General features: G+C 43.8%; 1 protein-coding gene across 1 annotated transcript in view; it reads left to right on the top strand.

Moving 5' to 3' along the window:
* The window catches only part of akap6 (A kinase (PRKA) anchor protein 6), a 228,035-nt gene that overhangs the window by 197,406 nt on the left and 18,391 nt on the right, over window positions 1-12,238 (top strand). Inside the window, exons 18-21 of the mRNA XM_085767983.1 lie at window positions 3,947-4,030; window positions 4,199-4,351; window positions 10,823-11,110; window positions 11,236-12,234. Coding sequence (XP_085624109.1) covers window positions 3,947-4,030; window positions 4,199-4,351; window positions 10,823-11,110; window positions 11,236-12,234 — 1,524 coding nt within the window. The remainder of the gene's footprint in view (window positions 1-3,946; window positions 4,031-4,198; window positions 4,352-10,822; window positions 11,111-11,235; window positions 12,235-12,238) is intronic.

Raw genomic sequence — 12,238 nt, 5'->3', positions numbered from 1 at the left:
CTCCTTTTGATCTTTTTCATTTCCTGTCTTTCTCCCTTGTCTCTTTCCTCTATGGTATTTCACTGTTTCACTTTAATCTTCCATCTCTCCTCCTCCTCCTCCTCCTCCTCTGTTCCCGGTTCCTCTCCTGTTCCTCTCTGCCGACCTATCTCACACTTTTGTTTTTTGGCTTTTCTGTCCGTCTCATCCCTCCCTCTGCATTCGCCGTCTCTTTTTTTCCCTTTCTGTCTTTCTTTCTTTCTTTTCTTTGCAGCCACTCCACGGCTTTCCATGTATTTTGGAAGGAAAGCTTTTTAGCAAATATTTGTCCGACTGTGTCTGTAGAGCCCTCTGAGTCAATATGGGCCCAGCCAGGCTCGACCGGCCATAGAGAGAGCAGGAGAGAGAGGAGGGAAAGAACGAGGGATCAGTGCATAAAAACCAGCAGTGCAGAAACAATAGAGACTTAGGATTCTCTGTTTCTCTTCTCCGGCTAAAAATAAACTCTGAGAGAAAAGACTTTTTGCTGTCTGGAGCCGACCGAACTTCGATCAGGACTCTGATGACAACGACGAAGCCGATGTTCATCAGATTAGTCTGTTAAAATGTTTTCATTACATACATTAGAACCATTCAAGTTGGGAGAAACACATGTTCTCCCTCATTAAACATCTGGATATTTAAGAACCTGGGTCGTGGAGCGACATGAAACTGAAGCGCGAAGAGTTGTTGTGTCATCAGTTTGTTTGTGTGTGAGATACAATGATAGAAACATGTTTCCATACTAACCGCTACACGGTTCATTAATGAGTGTAACGACCAGACTGAACCACCACTGTAGCTTATGAGAGTCCTTGTTAATACTGCACTGCAAAAACTCAAAATCTTTGCAAGAATATTTGTCTTATTTCTTGTCAAAATGTCTCATATCTAGTCAAAACTAATCTCTTTCCACTTAAAATAAGACTCATCATCTAAAATTTAACTTGTTTTTAGATAATTTTCATTTGATTCAAACAAATTTTCACTTGAAAAAGGTAGAAAAATCTGCAGAAAGAAAAACTTGCTCCACTATCAGATTTTTCTACTTATTTCAAGTGAAAATATGCTTGAAAGAAGTAAAAAGTGTCTAAAAACAAGCTGCTTTTTATGTGATGAGTCTTATTTTAAGTAGTGTTTTTGCAGTGTGGTGGAGGTTTCGCTTGAGTTTTGTCGCATTAAACTTCCTGTTTACATCACCAAGTTGGATATTTGTAGGTTTCCTTGCAGGGAACAGGTGGTGCTGCAGTGACTCAGTATCGGAAAATGGTGGTTTTGGCTAGGCCGTGGCTAGCTTGTTAGCATGCTAACATCGGTAGAAGAAAAGAAGCAAAGCATTTGTTAAAATGTGTTTATTTCCAGCTCTGGAAACAGCTGTTGGGTGAGAAAAGGAATAAAATTTGATCCTGAACTCAAAATGTTTCAAGTTATCTATTGCTAATGCTAATGTTAGCAATGTAGCGATAGCTTTTAATGCATATCTATATAAATCAATTTCATCAACATTTATTTTTGTTTTGCCATTTTTTTGGCATAAAGAAGATGATTATGACATCTCCATTTGTAATCCCACCCACGAAGCTGTGATTGGTCGATTACTTCTCGAACCGGTAGAACTATTATAATGAATTAACTGATGAATCAGCTGCAGCTTTAACTCTGTGTTTCATTCAAACACACAGATCTGCTGTGTGTTTTAGCACCGGACAACGTAAATGAAACGTAGCTGCAGGGAAACAAACTTAAAACATCAGACTTCTGATCGACGACGTGAGGAAACTCCCTCGTGTTTCTACTGAAACAGACGAGTGGAGGCATTTTCTCTTCTCCGTCAGTGTGTTAGACCGCGTGTGTGTGTTGACCCAGACTGTGTGCAGAGTTACGACCGTCGTCCCTTTCGACTCTTAACACGCTGAATTATTGTTGCAGCTTCAATTTAGTTAAATTCATCTTCCTGTGCTTCCTCCAGCCGTCTGCTGCAGAATCACTCAGTCATTTGGTTGTTGTTTAGAGCCTCCTCCTTCAATGTAATACACACCTCCTGTTTGGAATAAATTTATCTGCAGCCACACACACACACACACACACACCCACTCACACACACATACACACACACACACACACCGGGCTTGTCCTCTTGATCCTGTCTGCTGTATTCTGCATCCCCATCTCCTGTTTAGACAACAAGGCGAGCCACAAATATGCTAAACTGAAGAGAGCGAGAAGGAGGAGATGAAAGACAGGAGGAGAAGAGTTGAGTGTGTGTGAGGAAGAGGAAGAGTGTGTGTGTGTGTGTGTGTGTGTGTGAGAGAGAGAGAGAGAGAGAGAGAGAGAGAATCCCATTTCATTGTAATAGTGTTTAATATTTATTGGAAAAATGTAAAGAAAATGTAAAGGAAGTGCTTTTCAGCGAGCAGCCAGGATTAGCATAAACAGTTTGGGGCTTGGACGTGTTTGGTCGCTGCTGCAGAGGAGTAAGGCTGTCCCCTCTATTCACCGTGGCAACCACACACACACACACACACACACAGATAGAAATACATGCATATGTTTGCACACACACACACACACACACCCACTCTTGTGCACATGCATGCATATGTAAACATTCAAACATGCAAACACACACACACTGGCTGACCTTTGCGTGTGGAAACTCATCAGCATATAGTGATTTATAATAGGCGCTGCCAATCCGTGTGTTTCTGTTGTTTTCCTCTTTTTCTCTCTCTTTTTTTTTTTTTTTGCATTTATTAGACGAAAGGCAGAGACGGAGGCAGAGAGGGAATATTGGCTGTTGTCATTTATTTTATGCACCGTTACTGCTGATGAAGGCTCTGTGAGCTGAATTTGACTTTATGCTAATAAACCGAAGCTGAATGACCGGAATTTAATAAATAAAAACACTTTGTTGTTTGTTCTGGTTTGTTTTTACAGTTGTTCGGGTCGTAGTTTAACTGCAGATTAACAGACTGACAACAGTTTATCCAGAAGATTTAAACACACACTCAACAAAACAGTGAATCAAGTTAAAGGGACATTGTGTAACTTCTCCTGTTATCTATTCAAGAAAATCGATTATTTCATTCAAAAGTCTGTTTTTCATCAATCAGTAATGAATGAGCCGTTCATATCATTCATATCTCCATGGAGACGGTAAGCTCGGTGCTGCTGCCATGTGGTGTCGTCATGTTTTTACCTTCAGTGGCAGCGTGACGGTAGGAAACCACGGAAACTCAGCGGAGACACCGGAGCTGTCGGCTCAGGTGGAGGTGGCGTCTGTGAAAAGTCACCGCGGTAACGCAGTGAGGAGGAATGGAGCGTTACACTGATGCTGCATTCACCTGCAGTCGGGCAGACGGCCGTCGCTAACAAACCAGATGTCATTTTAGTCACAGAAGTCCAGAGAAAGCCGGTAAAACAATACGACATCGCCATGACAACATGTTGTCACGTGTATTGTTTTGCCACTTGTTTACATAGAGGCTTGTTTATGCCGTTACGTCCAGCGGCTGTCGTCCGTCTGCCATCTGCCCAATTTCAGGTGAATGCAGCATGAAAAATACGACTGAGTTGTTTGGTACAACCGCAACGCTAGATGGGAGGAATTCCTACACAATGTACCTTTAACAGTAAAAACTCTGTTACTGTTACTGTTTTTCCATCTATATACATATATATAAAAAGGTTTTCATGTGGATAGGGCGTCAGAATCAGGACTGATGTGACATCAGGTTCAAAATCCCCAAAAATCCAACGTCCTCCAAACATCTTGTACCAACGGTATCATGAAACTCAGTGTATTTATTGATCGTCAGCTGAGATGAAATAAGACAAAACCATAAACTCAAGTCGAGTTAAACTTCTGTTCTGTTTCTGTTTGAGAGCTGACCTTCTCTCTCTCTCTCTGTCTCTTTCTTTCTCTCAGTCTCTGTGTTCGGAGGTCCGAGCTCGACGTCGAGGAGTCGCCTCCGTCCTCAAACTCTGCCAGAAGCTGCTGCAGCAAAGTCAGGTGAGTAAAACAAACGCACCCTTGCTTCGTCATCATCACCGACGACACCAACACCTCACAGAGACCAGAGGCGGCTGATCGATCGCTCTCAGAAATGAAGATTAATATGATAATCACCTTTATATATATACTTGTACTAAAACCCCTCTCTCTCCACCTCTGGGACAGTCGGGCCCCATGGCGGAGGTGGGCCCAGAGGCGGAGCAGCACCGGGAGGCCCTGCAGCTGCTGTCAATCAACCTGGAGAGGAGGTGGGAGGCGATCGTGATGCAGGCGCTGCAGTGGCAGAACCGACTGAAGAGAGAGCTGGGAGAGCAGCAGGTTAGAGCCGGCTGACATTTACGCTTTGCATCCGTCACTCGGCGCTGCAGGCAATCAGCTGACGCACTGTTACACTCACTGAGCATGTCAGAGTTTGATTTGATGCTAAAATCCGCCGTGAAAGACAGATGGTGCTGTAATTGAAGCCGCCGTGTTGAGAGTGTGAGTGTGTGTGTGTGTGTTTAGTTTTGTTTTTTGTGTTTTTTTAGCCGTGGAACAATCTTTTACAACCTGAGACGGTGTCACAATGTTTTCTCAAATAAGCATCAACTCTGGAACAAAACACAAACTCACTTTCTCTCTTTTTATTTTTTTTATATAAAGTCAATTTCCATCATGAGCAGATTTAACTTCCCCTAAAAACACGTCAACACAGAAACCTGAGCAGCAGAGAGCAGAGGATGAAAGGAACTGCTGTTGATCTCCATTAGAAAGGAAACCTTTCCCTTCTTGGGTGGTGTTTTAAAGGGATAGTTCAACATTTTTGGCAAATTGGCCCCATTGCCATAATAATCCCTATAGTCATAGCAGTAGGTTTGTTACCTTTAATTGTCGGTGCAAGCTGTTTTTAGAACGGCGGAGCAGAGCCGTGAGCTGCTCAGAGCTACGCTACGGAGGCTCATTATGGGATTTCTTGGTTTAACCTCATAAAACTCATCAAATACACAATCCAACAACTCCACAATGCTCTGGTGGACAAGTTGTGAGCTGCACATTCACCACGCTATGAGATAATAACACAACGTTACCAGACAGAGTTGTTTTAGAGGGAAATGCAGAGACTGCTTGATGAAAAACTGTCCCTGAAGGCAACGCGCATCAGCAGTTTTGCATGAATTTCCCTCTAAAACAACTCTGTCTGGTAACGTTGTGTTATATACAATTTATTATACAATTAAAGGTAACGAACCTACTGCTAAGACTATAGCGATAATGGCAATGGGCCATTTTGCCAAAATGTTGAACTATCCCTTTAGGAAAGTTCATTTTAATATGTAGGTTTTGGAGTTAACGATCAGTTATTGATTATTGACAAGTTAACGCTGTAATTACTCGTCTCTTTTTAACTCCTAAATAAAGTTTTAATTTGAAGAGAAATAAAAGTTAAAAACCAACATGAAACTCCACCGAGAGCTTTTTAAATGTGAAACGGAAACTCCCATGATCCTTTGCTCCTTCATGACGTCGCCAAACTCAGTGTTTTGTTGTTGTGTGTGTTTCTGGTGTCTCATTCATGAATTTAGCAAAGTATCTCTACTTTAGCAGGAGGAACTCTCTCTCTCTCTCTCTCTCTCTCCCTCTCTCTCCTCATCCCTCGCTCCAACTCCACACTCACACACACACACACACACACACACACACACACACACACACACATTGTAGTGGAGGAGAAGACAAATAACCGGGGCCAGACACTCTGACCTCGCTGCCTGGCTGGAGAGTAATTTCACTTCTACTGGAGATGGGAGAGGAATAAAGAGAGAGGGGGAGGAAAGGAGAGAGAGAGAGAGAGAGAGAATATATCTGGGTGGTTTATAAAAAACACTTGTGCTGAGTGATAAAACGATCGTCCTCTCCTGCTCTCTCTCTCTCTCTCTCTCTCTCTGTCTCCTCCCTCTGTGTGTGTGTGTGTGTGTGTGTGTGTGTAGTGATTAGTTACTAGTTCTGATCTGATGAGATCATCCCTGTTTAAATCTTTCTATATGTAAAATGCAGAGTTTTACTCACTGACAAAGTTTCACACTAAAATCAATTAATCAATAGATTCATTGATTGAACCACTAAAGCAGTAAAAAAAAAGCTCAGAAGAACAATGACAGAGTTGTTTTAGAGGGAAATTCATGCAAAACCGCTGATGCACGTTGCCTTCAGGGACAGTTTTTCATCAAACAGTCTCTGTATTTCCCTCTAAAACAACTCTGTCTGGTAACGTTGTGTTATTATCTCATAGCGTGGTGAATGTGCAGCTCACAACTTGTCCACCAGAGCGTTGTGGAGTTGTTGGATTGTGTATTTGATGAGTTTGATGAGGGAAACCAAGAAAGAAATCCCATGAGCCTCCGTATAGCGTAGCTCTGAGCAGCTCACGGCTCTGCTCCGCCGTTCTAAAAACAGCTTGCACCGACAATTAAAGGTAACGAACCTACTGCTATGACTATAGGGATTATGGCAATGGGCCAGTTTACACTTTTACACTTTACAAAATGCAGACCGTTTCACTGTGTGTCGCATGGCGGCTGCAGGATTATACTGCACTTATACCTTAGACTGCTGATTTATCTCATGTATCATTTAATACAGACCATAATACACAGTAGACGTGAGTGTGACTGGAGGAATCTGACGGCAGCAGCTGATCACATGACCCGTCACACTTCAGCTTGAACATGTGATGCTGTATCCGAGGCGTCGTCGGATGCTGTTTAACGTCTGATTCCATGTAAATGAGTCTAAATTAAAGCTGCAGGGTGCTGTGTGTGTGTCTGTTGTGTTGAGGTTTCACACAGCAGATACGTAGACATATAGATACCTGTAAGTCGGACGTACTGTAATGTATGGAAATTATATTTTAGAACACTTTCCCTCATGATTATGAAATATATTTTAGAGAGGAGTTATGAGCAACATATGGAGCTTTTCATTCACCGTTTGCAATTACATTCAAAGCAGCAGCAGCAGCAGCAGCCTGCATGTCTGCATGGAGCCGTGATTTATCTGTTCGCTTCTATTCATTTTGAATCAGAGCAGCGGTGGCGGTGATGCTGCTGCTCCCTCAGCGCTATGACAACCAGAGGAGCAGCAGTAGTAGAAGGAAGCAGCAGCAGCAGCAGCTCCGGCTCCACGAGGAGCTCAGCCACATGAATAATCACCCAGATGCTGCCAGATAGCTGCGCTCTCCTTGGGCCTTCACATGCTATGCTAACAAATGGGAGCAGTCAAACCACAGCTAATGGGAAAAAAAATAAAAAAAGTTTCCATTTTCCAGCTCCAAAAAAACACTGCAACACAGGTCACACAACACACACATAGAAACACACAGCAACACACACACACACACACAATGCAGGAGCTGCTGTAAACACCAGACTCTGATAAAGTTCATGTGAAGAGTCTCAGAGTCTCAGCGTAGTAGATCAAACTGTTTCAGGAGCTGTGACTTTATTGTCATTATATTCAGGGTCAGACGACAGTTTAATGAAATTTATGATAACAGTTCCACTCTCCGACGCATAAAAAACATCTAAAATCATCTAAAACAATGTCGTTTCAGAGGGAAACCAAAGCAAGCTGCTGCTGCTGCTGCTGCTGCTGCTGCTGCTGCTGCTGCTGCTGCTGCTGTGTTCATGCACGTCACCATGTTTCTGATGCACTGCAAAAACTCAAAATGTTTCCAAGAATATTTGTCTTATTTCTTGTCAAAATGTCTAATTTCTAGTCAAAACTAATCTCTTTCCACTTAAAATGAACTTGTTTTGAGATAATTTTCATTTGTTTCAAACAAATTTTCACTTGAAATAAGTAGAAAAATCTGCCAGTGAAAGCAAGTTCTTTGTGCTTGTAATAAGGAAGAAAAACTTGCTCCACGAGCAGATTTTTCTACTTATTTCAAGTGAAAATCTGCTTGAAAGAAGTAAAAAGTGTCTAAAAACAAGCTGCTTTTAATGTGATGAGTCTTATTTTAAGTATAATGAGATTTGTTTTGACTAGAAATGACATTTTGACTAGAAATAAGACAAATATTCTTGGTAAGATTTTGAGTTTTTGCAGTGTGATACTGATATTATCATAAAGTAATGTTAAAACTTCAGTGTTTCAACCGCTGACACCTGGTGAACTGATAATTATAATCCTCCTTTACATTAAAGAAAGCATTTCCAGCATTGACGTCAAATGAAAAATATTAAAAACATGAATGTAAAATGAGATAAAATAATAAAAAAAGTGAAGATCATTAAATATCAATATCAATCAATCAGCGATGGATGATCTCTGTGCTCTGGTCTGTTGTTACTGCAGCTCTGTCATCGTCTATTAATGTCTGTGTATATAAGGAGGAGGAGGAGCTTAAACCTCTCGCTAACAGGAAGTTAAACCTGGACTGAACACTTTGATTAAATATAAATAGTTCATTGTGTTCTGATCTGCACATCTGGAGACAGACCAGAGGTTTTTATCGCCTCGGTATCGGTGTTTTTTATCTTTTTCTTTTCTTTTTTTTTAAAACCCGCCGAGCGTCGTTGTCTCGTCTGGATGCTTCAGCTGCAGATGTGTAAACAAAGCAACGATATAAATTCAGTGCGTCTTTGTTCAGATTCCTCCAAGGCCACTAAATCCTACACAAACCGTGGGTCTGTGAACGCAGCACGCATGGGGAACATCTGGAGGAGGAGGAGGAGGAGGAGGAGGAGGGAAACCACTGTCCTGACTGGCGCTGCAGCATTTCACATGTTCATTTCCTGTGTCTTTGACCCCCGGAACAAAAAAATTACCCACAATTCATCTGCTCAACTGTTACCGAATCCCAGAAACGAGACAAATTACAAGATATAAAATAATTTCCAAGGTTTTTCGTGGGTCATCAAATACTCGATTTGATTGGATTAGGCTGATTGATAGCCTCTCTCCCTCTCTCTCAGCGCTCAATGTGTTTTTGAACGCGTCTGCAGCGGCAAAAAAAAAAAAAAAAAAAAACCCCAGTTCAGTCATTACCCCCATCTCCCTTATCAGCACAAGGGGAATAAACACAAATCTAATAGAAATTCATTACACAGACCCATATCCACTCACACACACACACACACACACATACACACACACACAGAGCCAACTAGTTTATTAGATTAATAGGCTATGAATGGCTAATACGAATTACCCCCCTCTCTTGTTAATGAGACGCGGAGCAATTTGTATAATTATGTCTGTGGAAGGGGAAGAATTCCTGTGTCTAAGCATATTTTTAGACAGCCGAGCTTTCTGAAGGATTTTGATTACGTATTTACTTTGGGGTTTTCAGCTCCGTTTTTTTTTTTACTCTCAGAAGTCGTTTTTGAATAATTCATCGCTTTGTTCCAGAGCGGAATAATTTGTGTTGAGATTTATGAGCAATTGCTTTGGGGTGGGCTGATTTTTTTACTCCTTTTTATTTTATTTTATTCATTTATTTATTTATTTATTTTCTTTAAACGATCACAGGACGTGTTCTATCAGCGCTCGGAGGGAGGACACGGGATTCATGACACAAGAGTTTGATGCCGAAAAACACACAACGACATAACATAGCTGTTTCTCCTTCAAAATAAAACGTTTGCGTTTGCCCTTTAAATGATAAAATAAAGCAACGACTCACTTATGTGAAGTGAACCGGCCTCGTTGGAGGGTTTCTGCAGAAAAAAAGTTGAAAGATCTGAAGTCATTAACTCTGTTTCCTCTAGAAATTAGTGTTCGACAAGACTTAATTAGACAGTTTGAAGGAAGTGACACTTGCTTCGAGGAATTTTTTGATTGATTTAGGATTCAATAATAATAATTACCAGAGTGACTGACACACACACACACACACACACACCGACACACACACACACACAGAGTGTTTAATCTGAAGCAGTGAAGTTGTGAGTTTATTAATGTGTTTTTTTTCTTGTTTAATTAATTCTCTTCATGTCCACTTGGTGAATAATGAACAGTAACTCATCGACTCCACCACGTGACGTTTAAAGGGATAGTTCAACATTTTGGCAAATTGGCCCATTGCCATAATCCCTATAGTCATCATAGCAGTAGGTTCGTTACCTTTAATTGTCGGTGCAAGCTATTTTTAGAACGGCGGAGCAGAGCCGTGAGCTGCTCAGAGCTACGCTGCGGAGGCTCATTATGGGATTTCTTGGTTTCCCTCATCAAACTCATCAAATACACAATCCAACAACTCCACAACGCTCTGGTGGACAAGTTGTGACCTGCACATTCACCACGCTATGAGATAATAACACAACGTTACCACACAGAGTTGTTTTAGAGGGAAATTCATGCAAAACCACTGATGTGCGTTGCCTTCAGGGACAGTTTTTCATCAAGCAGTCTCTGTATTTCCCTCTAAAACAACTCTGTGTGGTAACGTTGTGTTATTATCTCATAGCATGGTGAATGTGCAGGTCACAACTTGTCCACCAGAGCGTTGTGGAGTTGTTGGATTGTGTATTCGATGAGTTTGATGAGGGAAACCAAGAAATCCCATGAGCCTCCGTAGCGTAGCTCTGAGCAGCTCACGGCTCTGCTCCGCCGTTCTAAAAATAGCTTGCACCGACAATTAAAGGTAACGAACCTACTGCTACGATTATAGCGATTATGGCAATGGGCTAATTTGCCAAAATGTTGAACTATCCCTTTAGAGCTGAAACACTTGACTTATTGACTTCCTGTGTGACGTTTTCTTCTCTTCTCTCTCTCTCTCTCTCTCTCTTTCTCTTTCTTCAGGTTCCTGGGAACTTTCTTGAACCAGGTCTGGTCGATCTCCGTCAGATCAGCCCGGTGCCGCCGCTCGGTCCCGTGGCTCCCGTGGCTCCGGCGCCGGACGACTCCTGGGAGTGGGACGAGACGGACATGACCATCACCGAGTCCGAGGAGCCGCGGGAACCCGACCTCACGCTGCACGACCTCGTCGACCCGTCTGAACCGGGGGATCTGCCTTCGGACGCAGCCGGGAACCAGCCGAGGATGACGGGCAGCAGCAGCAGCAGCAGCAACAACAACAACGTCTACCAGGTACTTGTTTCAAGGAAATTAGCAATTGTTGCTATAACCTGGCTCAAAGCATCTCTTCTTGTTCTACAAGATTAATGTTTTCTGTGCATTGTCCCTGTTTTAAATAAATAAATTCATTCATTCAGGTGTACAGTCTGCACCACGTGGAGCTCTTCTCGCCGTTTCCCGCCGCTCTGCACAAAACAACCAAACTGGGGAAACAGAAGCAGCAGAAGCAACTCCTGCTGAAGAGCCTGAGTAAAGACTCCTCCTTCTCCTCCATCGAGTCGCTCCCCGACCTTCTGACGTCCAGCGGCCGAGGAGGAGGAGGAGACAGGATCAGCGAGGAGAGCGAGAGAGAAGGCGGCAGAGGGAGCGGCCGGTCGGCGAACAGCCGGCGGTCCGAGTGCGAGAGCGGGATCGTCAGCGACACGACGACCAACTCTGAAAACCAGGGAGAGGAAGACAACGACGAGGAGGAGGAGGAGGAGGAGGAGGAGAAGAGGAGGAAGAAGGACGGAAGCAACAAGTACAATCACAGAGTCAAGACGGAGGAGAAGGGATGGAGGAGGAGCACTAGGGAGGAGGAGAAGAGGAGGAGGAGAAGAGGAGGTGGAGAGGCGGTGGAGATCCTGATCAACGGCCGAGGGATCCTCACGCCGGCCGACTCTGACTCAGACTTCGAGGCCTCGTCCAAGCCCCTCCCCCTCCTCCTCTCCCGCTGTGGCGTCACAGAGTTCAAAGCTCTGGAGACTCCGCCCCCTCTGAGCCGCCGCGCCTCCTCCTCCTCCCAGACCTCCTCTCTGGAGTCTCTGCTGGCGCTCGGCGTGGAGCTCTTCCCCTCCAGAGACTCTCTCTCTCTGCAGCGCAGCGCCTCGCTGGAGAGCTGCCTGGCCGCCGCCGCCGCTGCCGGACGCTGCAGCTCCGCCGCCGGGGCCGAGGCCGAGACCGGCGGCAGCATGGCGAGCCTTAGGGAGGTGGGAGGAGACGGAGACGGGAAGATGATGATGAGGAAGAAGAAGGAGGAGGAGGAGGAGGAAGAAGGAGAAGGAGGAGGAGGAGAGCCGACATCCGGGGAGCTGAGCAGGAGAACGCTGGACCTCCTGAAGCGCCTGGAGAACATCCAGAGTCCTCTGGCGGTGAGGGTTA

Source organism: Trachurus japonicus, chromosome 22 (assembly GCF_045865225.1).
Source record: "Trachurus japonicus isolate A0001 chromosome 22, Traja_1.0".
Lineage (NCBI taxonomy): Eukaryota > Metazoa > Chordata > Actinopteri > Carangiformes > Carangidae > Trachurus > Trachurus japonicus.
This window is presented reverse-complemented; position numbering and strand designations above follow the sequence as displayed.